This window comes from Colias croceus, chromosome 16 (assembly GCF_905220415.1).
Source record: "Colias croceus chromosome 16, ilColCroc2.1".
Lineage (NCBI taxonomy): Eukaryota > Metazoa > Arthropoda > Insecta > Lepidoptera > Pieridae > Colias > Colias croceus.
Window position 1 is genome coordinate 4,084,829 of NC_059552.1, and position 20,021 is coordinate 4,104,849.

Genomic DNA, 20,021 nt, shown 5'->3' on the forward strand with positions numbered 1-20,021 from the left:
CGTAGCGATAAATTACGGCTCATTCGATATACAATCAATATGTCTATACACATTATGTGAACAGTTGTGCTCTCGTGCGCGTAGCGAACGTCGGTGTCCGCCGGTGTTTGTGTTTTAATATTAATAGAAACCGGTTTCTAATACAAATATTTAGAAAGAGCGCATTTACTTTCATTCCCGCGAAAAGACGGCGGTCGTGTGAACCGTGTATACGAGTGTGTATTCATTTGGACCAAATTTCGACACGGCTGTGAAATTGTGTGCTCAATTAAAATGCTGATGAATTGGCCTAACTATCAGGAGTGATGTAATATAAGTCCACTCTGCTTCGGTTTATTTACCGTAAATTCACAAAGTGTGAGTGGAAGCTTGGGATGTGTCGATACATCAATGGTTCTAAGCATACGCACATTCATTGATGAACGTTAACGTGTTATCATTTGACCTCATAATGAAGTGTGAAAGCGTCTTATAAAGTCAATTTCTTATCATGTAAGAAATGCACACGTACTTTATCTGAACCGAATGATAGGGAAGGCATAAGTGTAAACAGTGGAAATGTGAGTGCATTTTAATCAAGGATGGTGGATAACGCAAGTTTCGAGTATTCCGACGAGTCCAGTCCTGAAGGCAGCTTCACTGGTCGAGAAGGAAGCACGTAAGGCTGCGAAGACACTTCTATTTTTTAGTCCTTGTTACGAGTCCTTAAAGTTATGATAATTGATAACTATAAATCAATGCAGTAAGATAAGTAAGATACCTACACGTGTATCATTCAAAATAATCAACAAAAATCTGCATGATAAAAGTTTAGTCATGTTTGATTTGAAATATATCAGTGTACAAATGATATAAATTAAAATTAAATAAAGATTATGTACTGAACCATATTAAAGTTTTATACTGTCTTTCTTTAGCCGGGAAATGACATCCGGATGCGTTGTATAAACACAAAACTTTTAGCCTCGGTTGTGACTGGGACATCACACGGTCCATATTTAGATCATTTCAATTGCTATTTATGCTGGAACTAACTCGCGCTAGTAGAGTACTTGCTACAAATATCTCAAAGATAGTGGATGCTTTTGTCACCAATAGTTCTTCTATAAATAGTAAGAGTTTAAACAACAATTATTGACTTATTGATCTATGTACATTGTACCTAATATTTTAAACCTTTTTCGCTTTCTTGAATCACAGCATTTTCGACTTATTACTTTAATATGGAAAATTGACCCATATATCCTAATATACATAAGAAATACATATTCAGTTACTTCTAAATTGTTTATTTTTAACACATTAGATGCAGAGCATGCATTGTAATAAAATGAGAGTTGTCACGAACACTTCGTCACGAAGACATGATGATTCCATTCAATCTCGGTTCATATAAATGTATGGTAATTTCAGACTGTCCTGAGAAAATTATACCAGTTTATATCAATTTATCTAAATTAATTCCAAAATTATTCCGGTGTGAATTTATGTATTCGTTTGGGAAATGATCAGACTTTATTTTTGTATGTTTTAAATTAAGAGCTTTTGTTTTTGCGCCTTTATAATAGGTTGCGAATAGTATTTACAATTCACTTCAAGATAAGTCTAACTTTACCTTTTTAAATAGGTTAAGCCAAGATTTAAATTACCCTTAATCTTCACTGAAATATGTATTTTTTACTGAAATAATAGTTCAGTAAAAATACTTAAGAATGTCAGCGGTCTGCGATCTAGAACGATTGATCCGCTTTCAAGTTTCTGGAATAGCGAGCGGTGTCAATGGGTCACTCGGCACTCTTTATTTCGGTGCACGGCTATATCATATTAACTCTTCACAAATCGGTCCAGATGCTAAACAGCATAACAGTTCCTCAAACCATGTCATATTAAAATTCAATGAGTTGCGTTGCTATCAGCGTCATTCATACATGATTTATGTATTAAGATCGCTTCTCGCAGTGTCTTTGGGCATAAGATATGTTCTTGAAATGTCGGTCGATGTTTACCAACTGAAATTCTAATTCCATATGGATTCATATAAACTTGGGATTATACGGGCTTCCATCAGTTGCCCCTGCTTTTCTTTAGAGGGTCGGTGTCGTGTTTCGTTGTCCTCAATAAAATGGGTGTTGTAGTCGTCACGAAGTACGTAATACGTTTGTTCAAGTAAGCGCTTTATTTGTTGTTCGAAGTTTATTTGTTAGCGTCTGTGGTTTTTTAACCGACTTCAAAAAAAGGAGGAGGTTATCAATTCGGCCGGTATATTTTTTTTTTTTTTTTTATGTATGTACACCGATTACTCCGAGGTTTGTGAACCGATTTACGTGATTCTTTTTTTGTTCGATGCGGGATGGTGTCGAATTGGTCCCATAAAAATTTTATTCGGATAGGCCCAGTAGTTTTTATTTTATGACCATTTTTGTCTGTAGGTATTTGTAAATTTTGCAAGTGCAAGTTTGAAGTCGGTTGTTTTTAACGCAGTTATCACTTGTATAGTATTTGTTTATTTTCATTTTTATTGCCGTGATGGTGTTTGAAGATAGATTTAGTATTTGCGATGGTGTTTTTGTTATTTTGCCTTTTTTAATGTCCAATATAAAAAAAGTTGTATCAGCATTAAAATCACAAATTAAAAACACGTAATAATAAGGTTCTATAATGTCCAGTGTTAGTAACAAAATTTTGTCGACGATTAGTTTAACTATCTTGTGCCATTTAAGAATGACTTGCAAATGTAATTGTCCAATTTATAACAAAAATACCGATGCTATAATGATAGTAAAACTGGTTTTCATTATATTAAATATCGCAGGTTTCGCAGAACTCAGCATTAATAAATTGTTTCATGATTATCTTTTGACTTAGGAATTATAAACTTAGAGTTAAATATGATACTTTTAACGTGTTACGCAAATTGTTATTTTAGTTTGGTGAAATTTGTTTATTTTTGTTACTTGTTTATTGTTACACGCATCTTCCCCGGTATGTCAGATTGATTTTAAAAAGTTTATAATATAGTATATTGGTTTTAAGTTGGTACACGGTGATGCCTGTTTCTTACGACACGATTTCCATCCCAGAGGATGTGGATCGATCAAAATTAGAAAACGTATTCAAGGAAATGTGCGTTTGATAGCGTCGCAATTTACTAAATTTTCGTTGCTCTATTTCTAATGCTTTTTTTATTTTTCCGTAGAATACCTATAATTACTAAATTAATTACAAAACAATGCGCCACCACACGTACTCTATTTTTCACTAGGTATGTCACCGCTTCATTTTAATGAGTACAGAAACGGGTAGAGACTAGAGACTTATGTACGAATAAATTAATTTTTCCATCGTCATAACCAAAATAACCAACGTAGGTTACGACGATAAATTATTATTATTTTAAATTTTTATACAATATTGCAAGTGACTCACAATGTGTGGTTATATCTATAAATTATTTTATCTAGATGAAATGATAAGGATATGAACACTTCATATTATCGAGCGCATTGATGATTCATCGGTGTAAGAGCTTTTAGTTATTTATTTCAGTAAAGTACACGCCATTAAAACTGAAATGTATGTGAAATAACTATAAAATATTTTGCAAGGACTTCCTTGAGTCCTTGGCAAAAATATTATTGCATGACTCAGTAGAAATATAACGAAGTAAATTGCATTATTAAACATTGTTTAGTACATAACGCGTCAAAAATATATTATAATTGATTGAAGGTTTAATGAAAAAAAAAAGAAACAACTGGTCTCGTGTAGGAAGTTCAGAAATAAATATCCCCAACCAGTTCATCATTGCAACGTCATATTTATAAAAACTTAATAGTGCCGCCAATGACGTGTTATGGTTATGCTAAAGAATTGCAAGTCGTGATTGTTGCGCGCCCGATTTCTCCGGTTATCTGTGGTCATTGCACCGGATATTTGACATATCGTAAAGAACGGAATATAAATATGTACTACCTTTAACCCTTGAATTCGCACGCATGTTCAAAGAAGATTCTGGGCATGAGATTTCTGGGCATGAGAATTTCACCGATATAAAAAGCTCAATGTCACTCCCTAGCCAGACACAAAAATCATACCATAAAATCTTTCGCGTATTGTATTAAAAACAAACACACTTTTGCATTTATAATAACCATCTTACGGTACGGTTAGGTTTGTAAGATAGAAAGCTAAACAAGATAGTGAGGATAGTGAGGATCGTCACAGAACATAATATAAAGAGGTAACCTCTTTATATGTTCTGTGAGGATAGTGAGGATAGTCGGGATTGTAGAGATAGTCAGAATAGTAAGGATTTTAGTTACAATTTTAACTAGGAACTATTTCTCCAGGCATGCAGTGAAGCCGCTCTCGGGCTCAGCGCCGTCGGTGCGGACGGCCGCGCTGGCCGGCTCCGATGAGACGACGGAGTGCAAGCAGCCCAGCAAGTCCCGTCAAAAGAAGTTCCAAAGGCACTTCCCGCAGGTCGGCCCGGAGGAACGAGTTCTTAATTGTAAGTTGGCAAAAAAGTGCAAATAAGGCTGAGTCGAGTTAAAGTCCCTTTCTTCTGAACACGCTTTGCAGATGTGGGGCCACAAAAGCCTTTGACAGAAAATTACATATGAAATTCGACAGACAGACAGAAAATTCACCCACTATCGCAGGGTAATGGTCAGATTATTTACAATTTTTATTAAGTTTCGCTGGCCTTAACTATTGATAAAATAGATATTGAGATATTTGGAAGTGTAACCCCTTAAATAATGTGATTAATTATCAGCAAATACTTTGAACACAAATAACGCAGACCAACTTTATCTATGCGAAGGTGTTTCAGGTCAAGATTTGGTACTAACTGTAAATGTATAGAAAAATAAAATTATTGATTTATTCGGGCCATGGTTGTCCGTTGTTCTTGTTGACAAGATCTTCGTAGAAGAGATTATTGAAAACAACTGCATAAGTTTCGTATCTTCCCGGACATGAAAGAGCTCAATTAATTGATTTTTAATTCATTGTTATTTGTTTACCTATTTCACCGTTATACAAATAATTATCTTGGAATTGAAATATTTTCTAAATAATTATCATAAAATAATAATATTTTCTACATACTATATATACATCGTGTTTGACCCTCGTTTGTTTAGAATAACTTAACAAGGTCTGCAGATAAAGAAATATCATTTGTTCACAGCCCAGTATTTCGTGCTCGTAATTCAATAATTGTACATCTTATTAGCATTCGTTAACCTTGTTTGTAAATTCACTTCCTCTGCTCGATTTTTTCCTAAACATATAGATGTAAATATTTATTTAAAATCAAGATGTGAATTATTATAAATGTTTGTGTTTAGATATCGATACGATGTCGAAAGATAATTTCTATTGTAGGTCGTGCAGTTATAAAGTGTAAACGTAAAATCGAATACTATAAAACACATAACATTAAAATAAAACAATAATTCTGAAATTTTTTTACTTGTTTATTGGTGTGAAATTGAAACGAATTGACGCATTGGAAACAACGTTGAAGTTACAAAAAATATACAAATGTAGCAATGACTTCTCGAAATTTCTTTGATATCACGTAAAAGCCAGATAAATATTGTTTGCGGTCATTATACTCAATTCCTTCAATATTCAGCCAAGAGTTAGAAGGAAACTTAAGTTTCTGTACGAATTTAAAACTATTAAACACTTTTTGATAAATCTTGCACTGTTCCCTATCTTCATAGGAATAAAAGAGAATATTATCCACTTCACTTTGGTACACCTTCCCTTTTTTAAAATAATACCCTTATATAAATCCCAAATTACTTAATCTAACATTAAAATGTTTGTATATATAGTTAAAGTTTTTCTTTCTTGTCTGAATGTGTCAAGATTAATGGTGGATCTATTAGGAAATGGCATTCATACCTGTTAATTACTCAGCTTAGACTGAAGGTCGAGTTTCAAAAGCTCCTTTCACTTTTTTTGTTTATGAACTTGTTTTACATTTGTATGAATATTTTAACGTAATGAAAGCGGTGTTACGTTTGATCGTACATGGGAAGTTTTTATTATAGTGCATTCTTGTAAAATAACTTATTGTAGATTTTTCTACGAAATGAAGAAAGTATATTCAATATTGACATCCAAATTAGAGAATGCAAGGACTTAAAATCCACAACCTTTTTTCCAAATTTTTTTTAAAAGCATTGATATAATTAGAAATATACATATTATATTTCTTATCTTTATGATTTAAGTATATAAATTTCTTCTCTTCTTTCTTCTTATAAAATATTATCTCTCCTCTTTATAATTTATAGAGCGTGTACCTATAATTGTATAAATGTTCTCCTTTCCAGATTATTCATGCGCCCTGGTTGGCGACCTCCTCTTGCAGGGCCACTTATATATAACCAAGAATTATTTCGCATTTTATTCCAATGTTTTTGGATATGTGACTAAGGTGAGTTATTCTATATATTTTGGTTATCTCTCTGTATTTTGTCGAATTTCATGCAATTTGTTTTAAGCTCTTCCGTCTTTAAGATTAGTAAAGTCATCAAATAATTAATAAGCGATTATAGCAATTAATGTTCAAATTAATGAATGGTCTCTTATGTAATTTCATTAGAAATAACACATTTTGTAAAGATATGTCAAGATAATGTATTTCTAATTTATCGCAGCTATAAATTACTATCAATGTCTGATAGTTAATTGTATTAGCTAAATATTGCTTAAGATTTGTAATTTATTACCATCTGTAATTGATTTTCGTAAATCGTGTCGATTTCTATCAAGAAATTAAGTATAATAAGATAATTAATAGTAAAGTAAAAATTATACCCTTTCATTCTAAATTTTTTAGAATGAAAAGGTTCAAAACAAACTGAATAATCTACTATAATTCGTTGTTAATATTGGCTCAATTCAATGCAGAATCATGTTTATAGACTTAAAATAAACGGCTAGAGTCTAACTAAACTCTCAATGACTCTCAAAATTTGTCCTAAGTAAAACTCTGCCTGCGCGTGTTTTAATTAGGCAGAGCTCTAATCAGCGATATAATAGACTTTGTACTTTGGACACGAAAACAAATTGTTATTTTCTCTGAATGTTTATACACTGCTGCTGCTTGGCGACCTATTAGACGGTTGTGAGTCTTAATTACTGCTGTAATAAGGTTCAAAATTGTTACAGTTATTAATACCGACTTCGTCGGTACTCCGCATCACCAAAGAGAAGGTGGCGCGGATAATCCCGAACGCGGTGGGCGTGTGCACGCGCGACGAGCGGCACGTGTTCGGCTCGCTGCTGTCCCGCGACGCGACCTACAAGCTGATGACGCACGTGTGGAAGGCGGCGAAGGTTCCAGAGCTTGCAGTCCCGAAGCCTCAGGTACGTGGATTTTAGGCAAGTTTGGTTCGGAGTATCTTTGAATGATCACATAAGCGCGTTCTTAGTTTTCCATCAGGAAGGATGGTGTCAGGCGATGTCCTATCGACCAATAAAATAGTTTATGTACGTGTATTTCAGGGATTCTAGCGCATTCCATATCTCAGCTCTCCATTAGGCGATATCGTGGTTAAGCGCTTCCCTATCGACTATGAAAAATAGCTTGCTATTGCCACTAATGCTACGGTAAAATTAGCTTCAGTTAACCCATTGAGCCCCGAGCGGCCCCATCGGGCCACGACACAATAGATTTTCTATTGTGTCTGTGATTCCGGGGGCTGAGTTATTGGCTGGTGTGGTTCCCGGAATGGACGTGTCGAAGAGTAATGAGCTTTTGAGATCATGTGATATATTATGTAGTTTGGTTAGGATAGATTGCAAGTTTTGCTTCAGCTCTCGGTTAAAAAGTGGTGGCCGGGCAAAAAATAATGTACTTATCTAAGCTCATAACTTCATCTAATGTTATGCAGATCCAATGAGACGCTTTTGTATGAGAGAATTGGCAACATCCACTCATCCGTTAACAGAAGAAATACATCTTGATTGCGGGCTGAAGCTGTAGTTTTTATGGATGCGTTATTGTCCTTTATAATTATGTAAATATCTTAAGGCTTTTATCCGAGGTCTAATTCTTTCTTCAGTTCTTTTGTGCTAGGTTATATAGCAATAAAGTTAAAATGCCTCAGCCTTTGCTCAATGTCGCCAAATCGATTTTTAATGACACGTGATTGAACGCGTGAGAAAACCGGCATCTTTAAGTATTTTGCGTTGCTTGTTATTTTGTCGTCTGATATTTTTTATTGTCATTACTTTAGAATTTCTGGTTAATCTTTTAATAAACAAATATTATCTGTATAAGTCATAATAATCTGTTTTACTAAATCTCACGTTTACTCATAATTAAAAATAAAAATTTAGTTTTAACAAGCTTGATGAACGATAAATCTTGAAGTTAAGTGATGCAAGTAAATGTTAGAAATTTCCATTCCGTTAACTAAGGAATAAGGACAAAGAAGTCATTAGTTCTATACAATGATATCATTTGTCATTTATTTTGCACAAAGAATAATTTTCCAAGACTGCGAATAAAGATTTTCTACATAAAAACATTTCTAAATAAAAAAATAAATTATCTTCAACATGACAGATAAAGATAAACGTATGTCTGAAAGTCCAGTTCAAAGAACTGTTTTCAAGTTTGAGTTGAAAATTTTAATGTAAACATAATAATATTATAATTAAAAACTAACGTTTTGTATAAATTTTACTACGGTGATATTAATTTATGCGTTGTTTATACCTACTGTAAGTATATAACTTGTTGAAAACAAAAACAAGCATCTTTGGAAGATTGAAGAAAAACATATTCAAGTTTTATATTCAAATAAAGTAGGTATGTAATTATCATGAGGTTTTGAAGTCAAGATAAAATAATATCACGAGGTTTGTTGACGTACACAGAAAACACTGGCTGGTTGCAGAGCTTGACCGACCATCAGTGCGTACGTCAGTCGCGCTTGTCATATGTATGGAAATTCATAAAACCGTTCATAGCTAGACCGACCATACGCACGCGTATTGTCATGCGCATTAGTGTCATATTCATACAAATTGTTGATGCGTATCGTCAGGACCGACGGTACGCATTGACGGTCGGTCAAGCTCTGCAACCAGCGTAAGGCCGGTTGCAGAGCTTGACCGACCATCAGTGCGTACGTCAGTCGCGCTTGTCATATGTATGGAAATTCATAAAACCGTTCATAGCTAGACCGACCATACGCACGCGTATTGTCATGCGCATTAGTGTCATAGTCATACAATTGTTGATGCGTACCTATCGTCAGGACCGGCGGTACGCACTGACGGTCGGTCAAGCTCTGCAACCAGCCTAAAAAGAAACATCATCGCAGTGATCATGTTTAGGAAACCATAGCAAATCGTTTTAAAGTGCTGACGCTGTTGTCCGTCACGTTGTGCGATTTTATTGATACTTTAGCCGCTTATATCCGCAATTAGATTAGCGTAATACTTGTTTCCAGTTGTTGTTTAAACATTACGGTAGATCTCTGAAAAATAGATTGCCGCATTGGAATTTCCTGAATAGCTTCTTCCTTACCTATGTATTTTGTTTGGCGAAAATAGTAAAACTAATTTTATTATAATGTCTAATGTCAACATACTATTTTGAACTTTCACACTCTGACAATGAGGGTGAATTTAAAATGTCTCCAGATTATCACACTTAACCGTCTTACCATAATGACTTGCTTTTAAACATATCTAGGTAGGTTTTACTAATGAAATCTTTACGTTTTCAGGATTTGCGAACGTCAGAAGCGGAATTAGAAGCGTCAGAGTATTCGCCAGAGGATGACAGCAGTTCCGGTGGTGCAGACCACATCGACTCCTCGAAGCCCGTGCGACATGAACCCGAAGTTATTATGGCAGCTGGTGAGTTCAAATTCCAACAAACTAGAACTTTAGTCTGTGTTAAGAATAGTTTTTCAACTACCTTCAAATGAACTAGGATTAGGACTGTAATAATGTAGTAAGATCTAACCCATACGGTTTGATGTAGTACTTACAATTTGCCTGACAGGTTTAAAAATGTGGTATAAACTGTTGATACTGCTTTTCCTTGTTTATTTATGTTATTACTAGTTTTCCAAATTTCATTCACAATTAGTACATTTGTATATCGTGTGTCCAAGTGTTGTGGTTAAAAGCTTGAAGATATCACTAAGACACAATCATAATAAGATTAGGCCTAAAACGTGGCCTTGTGGCACGCCTTGCTTCCTACATCTATAACAAGAAGATAAAATCTCATTATTGGTGGCAATATTTATTATCCACTTTGCTGACGGTGTCTTAAATAAGATAGTAGCCGTTGAGTATGGCTTCTTATTCTGTTTCTCTCAAGCTTAAAATACTATACGAAACAAAATCAAATGCTTATGTAAAATCAAAATCTTTTTTGAAAACCATATTATTCTTTATCTATTAAAAATGTATTGTAAACATAAATAATTTCTGTGAAAATTTTTCTCGAACACTAAAGATAAAGTAGAGATTAAAGTAATCCAGCGATAATTCACAATTACATCTTCATTATGTCGTTTATGAGATTAGTAAACGTGCTTTCAAATAAAATATTTATGAGATATTTTTTTGTTGATTCTATTTTAAGAGTTATATCGACAGTCTGTGTCGAGATTGAGCGACTCGGGCGATAATTAGTTACATGAATTTTGTGTCGATCTCTGTGATATGTTTGACATGTAAAAATACAATTTTGAATGCCTCAAAGACGTCGAAATCTAAAGTTTTAAGCTTGCATAGCTTCTATCGCAGGCCTTGAGCGCGGGGACCGAATCTAGAAATTCCGTAACGAAAAAACCTCACGCTCCCCACTCCGACGGGCGGAGGTGTGGTTTGAAGGCATGCTACCGCGGCATTTACCGTGGCAGTCCCCGAGTGCCACACGTTTTTTTAACCTGGTTTTGTTATGCCAAATTTTCGTTGTATTTGGTATGTATGATAATATTAAGATGACGTATGTGGTGTTGGCAGCGAGCGCGGCGGTGATCCAGCCGGCGCTGCTGACGGGCGGCGCGTCGGCGCGGCGCGGCTCGCCCCCCGCGCACCTCGCGCTGGCGCTGCTCGCGCTGCTGCTCGCCTGCTCCGCCCTCTTCCTCGCCTACCGCCTCTACTGCGTCGCGTACCGACCGCACGTGAGTGTACCCCTCACACACACACACACACACACACACACACTTCCCACTAGTGTAACGTAACATGTAACGATATATGATTTTAGAAATAGAAATAGAAATAAAAAGCGTTTTATTTGCCACCATGTAAAAAACATTATAAAACTTAGTAATATAATACACAAAACAGAATGTGGCAAAAATGCAAATGAAGAAATGTAGAATGATGTTGAATGAAGAATGAAGGCAAAAAGGGCTCAGCAAAACAGCAACCATTATTTAAAAATTAAAATGTATTGCTGCACTGATTTTCAGAGGAGACCACGTGACTGTACAGATGCAATGATTCAGTATTAAATGATACATATATGTAATTATGAAAGTCTGTATAAGTAGCATAGGTGGAGAAAAAATTTAATGTGCACCTTAATTTCATTTTGCGAACAGTGGGAGAGTGTTAGATATTATATAAATACACAATAAAAATACCTTAAAATGATTAATGGCTCTAATATGTGGCGACCGGCCGAATACCTATTGCTTTTGATGCTGGAGCAACAAAAACCTCAGACGTTTTTTAAAACATGGAACTGAACTGGATTTTGTTGATAGGATACCGATACCGATATTTGTAATAAATAATCGGCGATACTGATACTGATATCGATGACTTGGTAGATAAATAGATAATTAATTACGCACTTATTATGCATAAAAGTTACCTACAGGGACATAATTAATCACATATTTGTAAAGAAAATCACTCCTAAACGACAATCAATTCGGATTTCGCAAGGGCCTCTCAACCGAGGATGCAATCCTGCATCTTACATCACTAATCACATCCTATGTGGATAATGGTTACAAGTGTCACAGTGTATTCCTTGATTTGCGTAAGGCTTTTGACACGGTGTCGGTCCCTATTTTAATTTCAAGGCTTGAAAACCTTGGTATAAGAGGTGTAGCTATTGACTGGCTGCATGACTATCTGACTAATAGAGAGCAAGTGGTGCGCCTTGATAATTTAACGAGCAGCAATGCAGCCTGCACATACGGTGTTCCACAGGGGAGCACACTGGGACCTACGTTGTTTTTAGCGTACATAAACGAGTTATGTAGTCTCCCTTTACATTCTGCAAACACAATCATGTACGGTGATGATACAGTAGTTATCTTCCACGCCAAATCGTGGAGTGATTTGAAATTGATAACTGAAAAAGAGATGTGCAAAATCACTGCTTGGTTGGAAGATAGCCTGTTGTCAATAAATGTTGAAAAAACTAACTACATCTGTTTTGGTAAAAGAATTTCTTCCATGCCTGGTAATCAATACAAAATTATTCTCCATTCATTCCCCTGCAATAGGACATTAACATCAACTCTTCAGAATACTATTTGCACATGTGAAGAAATTAAAAGAACCAATGAAACAAGATATCTAGGTGTTATAGTGGATGACAAATTAAGATGGGAACAACATATAAATAGCACAGTAAATGGAATCAGAAGACTCATATTCGTGTTTAAAAATCTACGGTCTATTGCCAACTACTCTGCTCATCCAGGTATACAATGCTCTTTGCCACTGTATACTTACTTATTGTATATCTGTCTGGGGAGGAGCCTGCAAAACTCTAATGCTACCTGTAGAAAGGGCACAAAGGGCTGTTCTTAAGGTTATGTTCTACCTTAATTATAAACATCCTACAACTGATATATACATCAAATCAAATGTTCTTAGTGTTCGAAAATCTTATATTTACCAGTGCATCCGCAGGAAACATCGCATGATAGATCTTTCTAATACAGAGGTAAAAAACCTCATCCAAATTCGCTCAACATCAATATGAATTCTTAGCAACAAAAATGTATAATTTTTAAATAGTAAATACAACGTTAGGGTTATAAATCATAATAAAATTAAACGAGTTGTGAAAGATTGGCTAAAAGATATGGATTACGAAGAAACAGAAAAATTAATGATGGTAAATCACTAGGACGTATTCACCCACCCACCCACATGTCATACGTACTAACTTACTCACATGCTCTACACAAACACACACATGCACAAACACATACACACACGCAAACACACACACACACACACACATATATGCGAACAGATACAAGCACACAATATTTATAACGGGAATGACTTCTTAAAATTGAAATATTAACTTCAGTTTGTCCTTTTTTTTTGTATAAATAAAGGTATATTTTTTTTCCTTTTATCTATTTTTACTGTTTAAACATAAAACTGTGAGTTTGCAGAAACATATATAATATAGATATAAAGACTGGGAAGAAACTGGCCTTCGAAACACAGTTTACCACTAGTTCGAAGGTCAGGGTCTGAACATAATGCTGTACCTGTTTCTTGAAAAATAAATTTATTATTATTTATTATTATTATTATTTAACAGGGACTACAATTTAAATGGTATATTTTTAAATAAAAATGCCATCAAAAATGAAGAGAATAATTATTTTTGTATTGTCATTTTACAAAGTCAGTTAAAGTATTAGTGCTGATTTACACAGGGTCAGTAACTGACTACAAATTCGAGGCAAATCAGTGCTGACCCGAAAAAAACCCTGTGTAAACAGGTTTGAAGTCAGTACAGAGGCTTGAAGTCAGCGCTGAGTTGAATATTCGGACACGAATATTTTAAAGTCAGTTGGCGCCCCCCGCTAAGTAAATAAAGTCAGTAATTTGTGCGCCATTTTCTTGCTCTTACTAAGTTTTAAAAATTATTATCTAGTTATAGGTACTTAGCGATGAAAAGTTATTCCTTTGTACTTTATTATTTGTATTATTTGTGCAATATCGTAATACACACGAAGGCATATTTGATGCGTTTCACTTTAAAACAAATAAAAAAATGAGCGTGCAGTTAAGCCATATGGCTTATGTTGAGCGGATCATGAGTGATGTAGGCGGTATCGCCTCCATCTGAATGGTTGCAGGCCGCTGTGTCGGGGCTGTCGGGCGAGGAGCTGTACGGCGAGCTGGTGCGGTGGCGCGCGCGGCTGCACGGCCGCGCCGCCAACGAGCTGCACGCCTTCCTCACCACCAACCTGCTGCTGCTCACCAAGGTATACACTATACATACATACATACTCAAACTCAAACATTTATTTATTCAATTAGACTACTTTAAAGTAGCACTTTCGAATCGTCATTACATAAGTATTTTAAAATTTAACACCGATTCGGAAAGGATCTATGGAGAAGAACCGGCAAGAAACTCCATAGTTGCTCTTTTAAAATCATGTCAATATTACATAATCTGTAACTTATATCTAACTACATAATATACATATCATAATATGCCAAAGATAATTCATTTAAACTTATACTAATATATGACCGCCTCCTTGGTGCAGTGGTTGACGCGTGAGGGTAACACCGAGGCGTCCTGCGTTCGATTCCCGGTGGAGACGAAAAAAAAAAATGTCTCGGTACGGCAGGACATAGAAGGCTGATCACCTACTTTTCCCTTCGACTGACATTAATAACGTCAAACTCAAACCCCTAAATAACTTTTACAATAGTATAAGCAGTTAGTTATTTATGTAGGATAAGCTATGATTAGATTAATCTTATTACGACATAATATGTACTTTTATTTTTACTCATCCATATTTTAATATTTTTCAGGTCAGAGAATCCTTAGAAGCGCTGTCCGGTGTAATACTAACGGATATGGCGGAAGGCGGGGCCAACGTCAACGATGTGCCCAACGAGACGCTGTTCAGTTAGCGAGTGAGTGAGTGAGTGAGTGAGCGAGTGAGTGAGTGAATGAGTTAGTGAATGAGTGATTGACGGCCAGTGAGTGAGTGATCAGTGAGATTTAGTGATATTGAACGTACGACAGGATTCGTTTGGAGCTGATGGTACCTTTGAGTAAGTTTTTAAAAGCGTTAAGAAGTTTTAAAAGCGTCTATGAAGTTTCATATTAAAATATGTTTTTAATTAAATATTTTTATTTTACATTAATGTTGCAGTTATAAGTCTACTAAATTACAAGTGTTTTTTTAATGTATGTATTTATATTAATCGACTTATCAAAGGTATCAGCAGTGCACAGTTGAATAGCTGTGATCCAACAAGTTACATAGATTTCTATATTAGAATTTCATTTGATAACATTTATTTTTGTTTAAGCGTATCCAAAGAGCGGCTCTTGTGATTACTTTGTATATACCAGTTGATGCCTATGAGGCGAGGCTAGGTCACAGTGTCAGACACGTATTAGTTAAGCGTTAAATGATATCAGTCTTTGAGAAATATTGCAATTTCTAACATTACTGAACAAAGGAAAAAGCACCCATAAGTCTATGTGTTAGGGTCGGTTTTAGTTTGACTCTTCGTTAAATCTAAGATACAGTAAAATGAACGTACTTTTCATAACTACTAGCTTTAAAGAAATCATTAAAATAAGACGGTATCACATAATTTTTAATTTAGTAAAATTTGGATACATTGTAATTTAAAAGAGATTATGTAGCCAATGTGTAGTTAATACAATATTATAATTGCTTGCTTAATTTATTACGCATTTCCAAAAGTAGTTATAATTTTGTAGTTTCGTTTACATTCACGTGGAGTGATGTTGTGTGATAATTTCTAAATTGGTGCTAGTTGTTGTTAAGATCACGGAAACATTCCTGTTGAGATAGTACATGTTGAAGGTACATTTATTTTTATTGTAATCTGCGCAATGAAATAGAGATGAGATGTACTAAAATTGATTAAAACTGTTTGTGAAAGGGTTTGAAAAATGAAAATGCTTATGAATATATCTACTATACTTCCATTTGAAATAACAATAACATATTAACATTATAAAACACAAAGAGCGGGACTATTTGATATATTATGTATCTACATGAACTCTGGCATCAATTATTTATTGTATGGAAAATTATTATAGTATTTATTTCATCTCTATTTCATTGCAAAGAGAATATTTTGTAGCCATGTACCTTTAGAGAGGATAAAAATATATTAATAAAGGTACATCGCTACAATTAGGTACTTGCCAAAAACTTGATTTTATTTCAAGGCACTCAACATTTTCAATATTTCGGTTACACATAAATATCGCTAATAAATAATATTATGTATTTTCGTGTATGTTGTAATTTATTATTCTAGTCTTTAGTAAAGCTCAAGTTGTCAATATGAAGTTATTTTGTGTACTTACACATAAGTGGAGCTTTGATTAGTGAATAAAAAGTATCCGGCTACCTTATTTAATTTTGTTATAGTGCTATCTTTGTCTGTTATTCTCTATTCGTAATATGTGCGACGGAGAGAACGCTAACCAAAGATGGCCGATTTTAGTTGTCAAATGTCGGATATTATTACCAAACTATATTTTTCGATTGAATAAGTTTTTATCGTATATTTCCTTGAGTGTTAGGATCCTCACTCTATGGACGTAGAAATATTTTACATTAATTTTAGTACAAATTGATATGGTATTAGCTATTCATTTTTAGCCCTTTTTCGACCTAATCTTATCATACCCATCAAGGTTGTTTGATTAGGTTTATGTTTTAAACCTAAGTAAAAATACACCTTTATGTAATCCTATATTAAATAAGAAATTTATGTAAATCCCGCAAGTTGTAGAACTTAGACCATATCAGTTTGAAGCTATCAAATGATCAAAGTTTTATCCGAAAATTAGTTTGGTTAGTTTTACATTATAAGTGGGCTTTAAGGGAAATAAATATTCAGAGTTAGATTTATTTTTCAATGAACATAATGTTTATTTTTCTTAGTATATTTTTGTTGCAGAGTAAAATAATATATTTTTTGTTGGTTTTCATGAAATTGTAATGTGTATTATATTATGGTGAACAATTTTATAATCGCAATTTATGTAATGTGACAGTAACTGCATTTAGATAATATTCCAATGAGAGTTAGGTAAAAATTCACTTAGGGCAATGTTTTAAGAAATTTACATTAATTTGAGGCCAGTTTTAAGTCTCATGTGCTTTAGTTTTTCCATGTATTCAAATAGTTTAAAATTGTAATGATTTATGTATTTACACTGTTATTCTTGTGTTACTGTGACAACTATGTATTGCTATGACCACGTTACCACTAGTGCCAAAGTGGTATTTATTTAGCTAGGCTGTGTAAACTATTTCCTAAGAACACAATAAATGTTATTGCCAAAGACAGCTAGACTATCATACTAGTTGATACATTCATCTTATATTTGGATATTTAGCGCTATTTTGGTAAAATGTATATAAAACTGCATTCGTAAACTAAATGAAAACGGGTTTTATGTAAATGTTTGTATATCTTTTGTATACTTATTACAATGGCTGTAAGGTAATCATGTGGAATCAAATGTACAATTATGTATTATAATATGGATTTTTGCATGTTTTTTGTTGAACAATTTTGAGAATCAAACCCATTGTAGATGTGTATTGGGATCGATGAGTTTTTGTTTAGTTTACGATTGCCAATATTCGCTTAAGCCTGTTTTCGGTAATTGTAATTATTAGGCGAATCGCGATGTATATTGGTCGGAGGATTTTTCTACAAATTGTTATGGGTTTTGTTGTAAATCGGTCATTTGTATATACGATTCAAAGGGTTCAGTTGTTATTCAGATGTAAATAATAGATAGCGGATTTTATTGAATACTGTGTTTTTATTTCATTACCTATCCCTGTCCCTATACTATAAAAACATGAAATAGGTCATTACGTGGGCCACACTGAAATTTTTGCGTAACTAATAAACAAAACAATTTATTTGTCCAATATTATATTTACTACTTTTTAAAGTATTCTCCGTTACATTTAAAACACTTTTTCATCCGTTCAAAACATTTCTGGAAACATGAGGACCATTGGTCTGAGGGTATGTTTTCTGCGTGCTGTTTGAAAGCAACCACGGCCTCTTCTGGCCTCGTAAATGTCGAACCACTCATTGAATCATAGATTTTTGGGAAAAGGAAGAAATCGCAAGGTTCTAGGTTAGGACTGCGTGCGGCATGAGTCACGTGCTCTATGTTTTCAGTAGCCAAAAATGACTTTGTTTTGTTCGCGGTGTGCGCCGAAGCACTGTCATGGTGCAACAAGATGCGACTTCTAGGTCGCTTTTCTCTTATTTTTTCTAAGACATTGGCCAAAAAATAGTGGTGTACCACTCGGCATTAACAGTCTTTTGTTACTCAAGTGGGATAGTGCAGACAGGATTCGTCTAAGAGAAAAATAATGCAATCATTTGTTTGCCAACCCTACTCGCCTGCCTCAATTTGGTTGGTTTGCTGTCACTTTCAAACACCCACAAAGAATATTGGTGTTTTCTTTCTGGAATATAACCATATATACATATTTCATGTCCTGTCACGATATTATACACGGCATTAGAATGTCCGTAATTGTACTTTAATTGCATTTCTTAACACCAATCTACTCGATGTCGTTTTTGTTCTGGAGTGAGTTTGGGAGCAATTCACCGGCAACCAAGCTTCCTAACTTTGAAATGTTCATGTAAAATTTTCTGAATTTGTCTCATACCAATCCCCAGATGTCCTCGAATCTCCTAATAAGTGATATGGCAATTTTCTTAAATTAGTCGTCTGATGTTAGCCATATTTTCCTCCGTGATCGCAGTTGAGGGTCGACCTTCACGAATTTCATCATGAAAAGAAACACGGCCGCGATGAAATTCAGCATATCAATGCCTTACAGTGCTCAAATAAGGTGCTTCCCTCCCAAAAGTATTTTGAAGGCTAGCAGTGCAAGCTTTCGGAGAAAACGAACTTTTAAAATCATCAAAAGTCATCGCCCTAAAATTGTTTCGTGTTAGTTCCGTTTTTGCTACGGACAACGGACTTCAACTTGAGATAAAAAAAAATTGACACGAGCTTCCGGCCAAATTTTTTTTTCCTCAACTTATGAGACTTCATAGGTTAAAAAAAATATAACATTCAAAATTCAAACATTTATGGGTGGCTAGAAACGCAAAACTTTTAGTGTGCACTAGGTACAAGAGAGATATGGAAATCGTATATAATAAATACGAACACATTTTTAGATTGTTCCCTATAATCAATACTTAACTCAAAATTCCATTTGAAAAATGTCTGACTGATTTTCAATATCTTCACTCAGTAATTGCAGCTGAATTAAAATCAATTATTTTCTCTTGCTTTGAGTTCATCTTACTCGTCTACTCTTACTTCTTTATACACGAGTATCTGTGTGGTCAAAGAAAACTAACAGAAAGTGACAGACATGTTACATTTTTGATACAGCGTCATCTATCCGAATTTATATAGTTCGGAGTGTTTCAAATGCGCATCATAATGGGTCTTTTTATAATGGGATTGAGAATGAAAGCCTATATTTTGGGTGTAGAGATAATTGTTTTTACGACATACTCTGTTTCTTTCATCACAAAAAATCACGAAATAGCTCATTTTTATGGGAGTGGGGGACGTGTTTCTAACGTTAACGCATGTTAACGTTAACGTTTAATAAAATCAGATATTAAAAGAAAATAAATGTTTCTCAAAAAGCTTGTTGTGACTTATATTTTAAAGAAAAAGATCAGTTTGTAAATTGTAGGAAGTTATTTCTTTGGTAAAAGAATTAATGTAATGTTTACCTAATTGATATGTGAATACGTAGAGAAAAGATTCCTTTAACCACTAAAACTTCAATATACTTACTTGATTGATAAAAGTATTTTTTAAATATTAATACTGCTCACACCTAGCGAAGTAGGTAGTTTGTACGGCTTAGAGCAATTACACACTGTCGACTTGTCTTACGTAACACAGTTTAATAGTAATTGTACAAGAATAAAAA

The 20,021-nt window shown here is 34.4% G+C and overlaps 1 protein-coding gene across 4 annotated transcripts in view; it reads left to right on the forward strand.

The window, feature by feature from the left end:
- LOC123698316 (membrane-anchored lipid-binding protein LAM4-like) overlaps window positions 1-17,841 on the forward strand; it is a 60,721-nt gene extending 42,880 nt beyond the window's left edge. For all 4 annotated transcript variants that reach the window (XM_045644897.1, XM_045644899.1, XM_045644900.1 and 1 more), the window contains 7 exons: window positions 4,350-4,510; window positions 6,354-6,457; window positions 7,195-7,392; window positions 9,768-9,900; window positions 11,023-11,183; window positions 14,133-14,261; window positions 14,827-17,841. In XM_045644897.1, the coding sequence (XP_045500853.1) occupies window positions 4,350-4,510; window positions 6,354-6,457; window positions 7,195-7,392; window positions 9,768-9,900; window positions 11,023-11,183; window positions 14,133-14,261; window positions 14,827-14,928 (988 nt within the window). In that variant the 3' untranslated portion in view covers window positions 14,929-17,841. The remainder of the gene's footprint in view (window positions 1-4,349; window positions 4,511-6,353; window positions 6,458-7,194; window positions 7,393-9,767; window positions 9,901-11,022; window positions 11,184-14,132; window positions 14,262-14,826) is intronic.
- The last annotated feature ends 2,180 nt before the right edge of the window (window positions 17,842-20,021 follow it).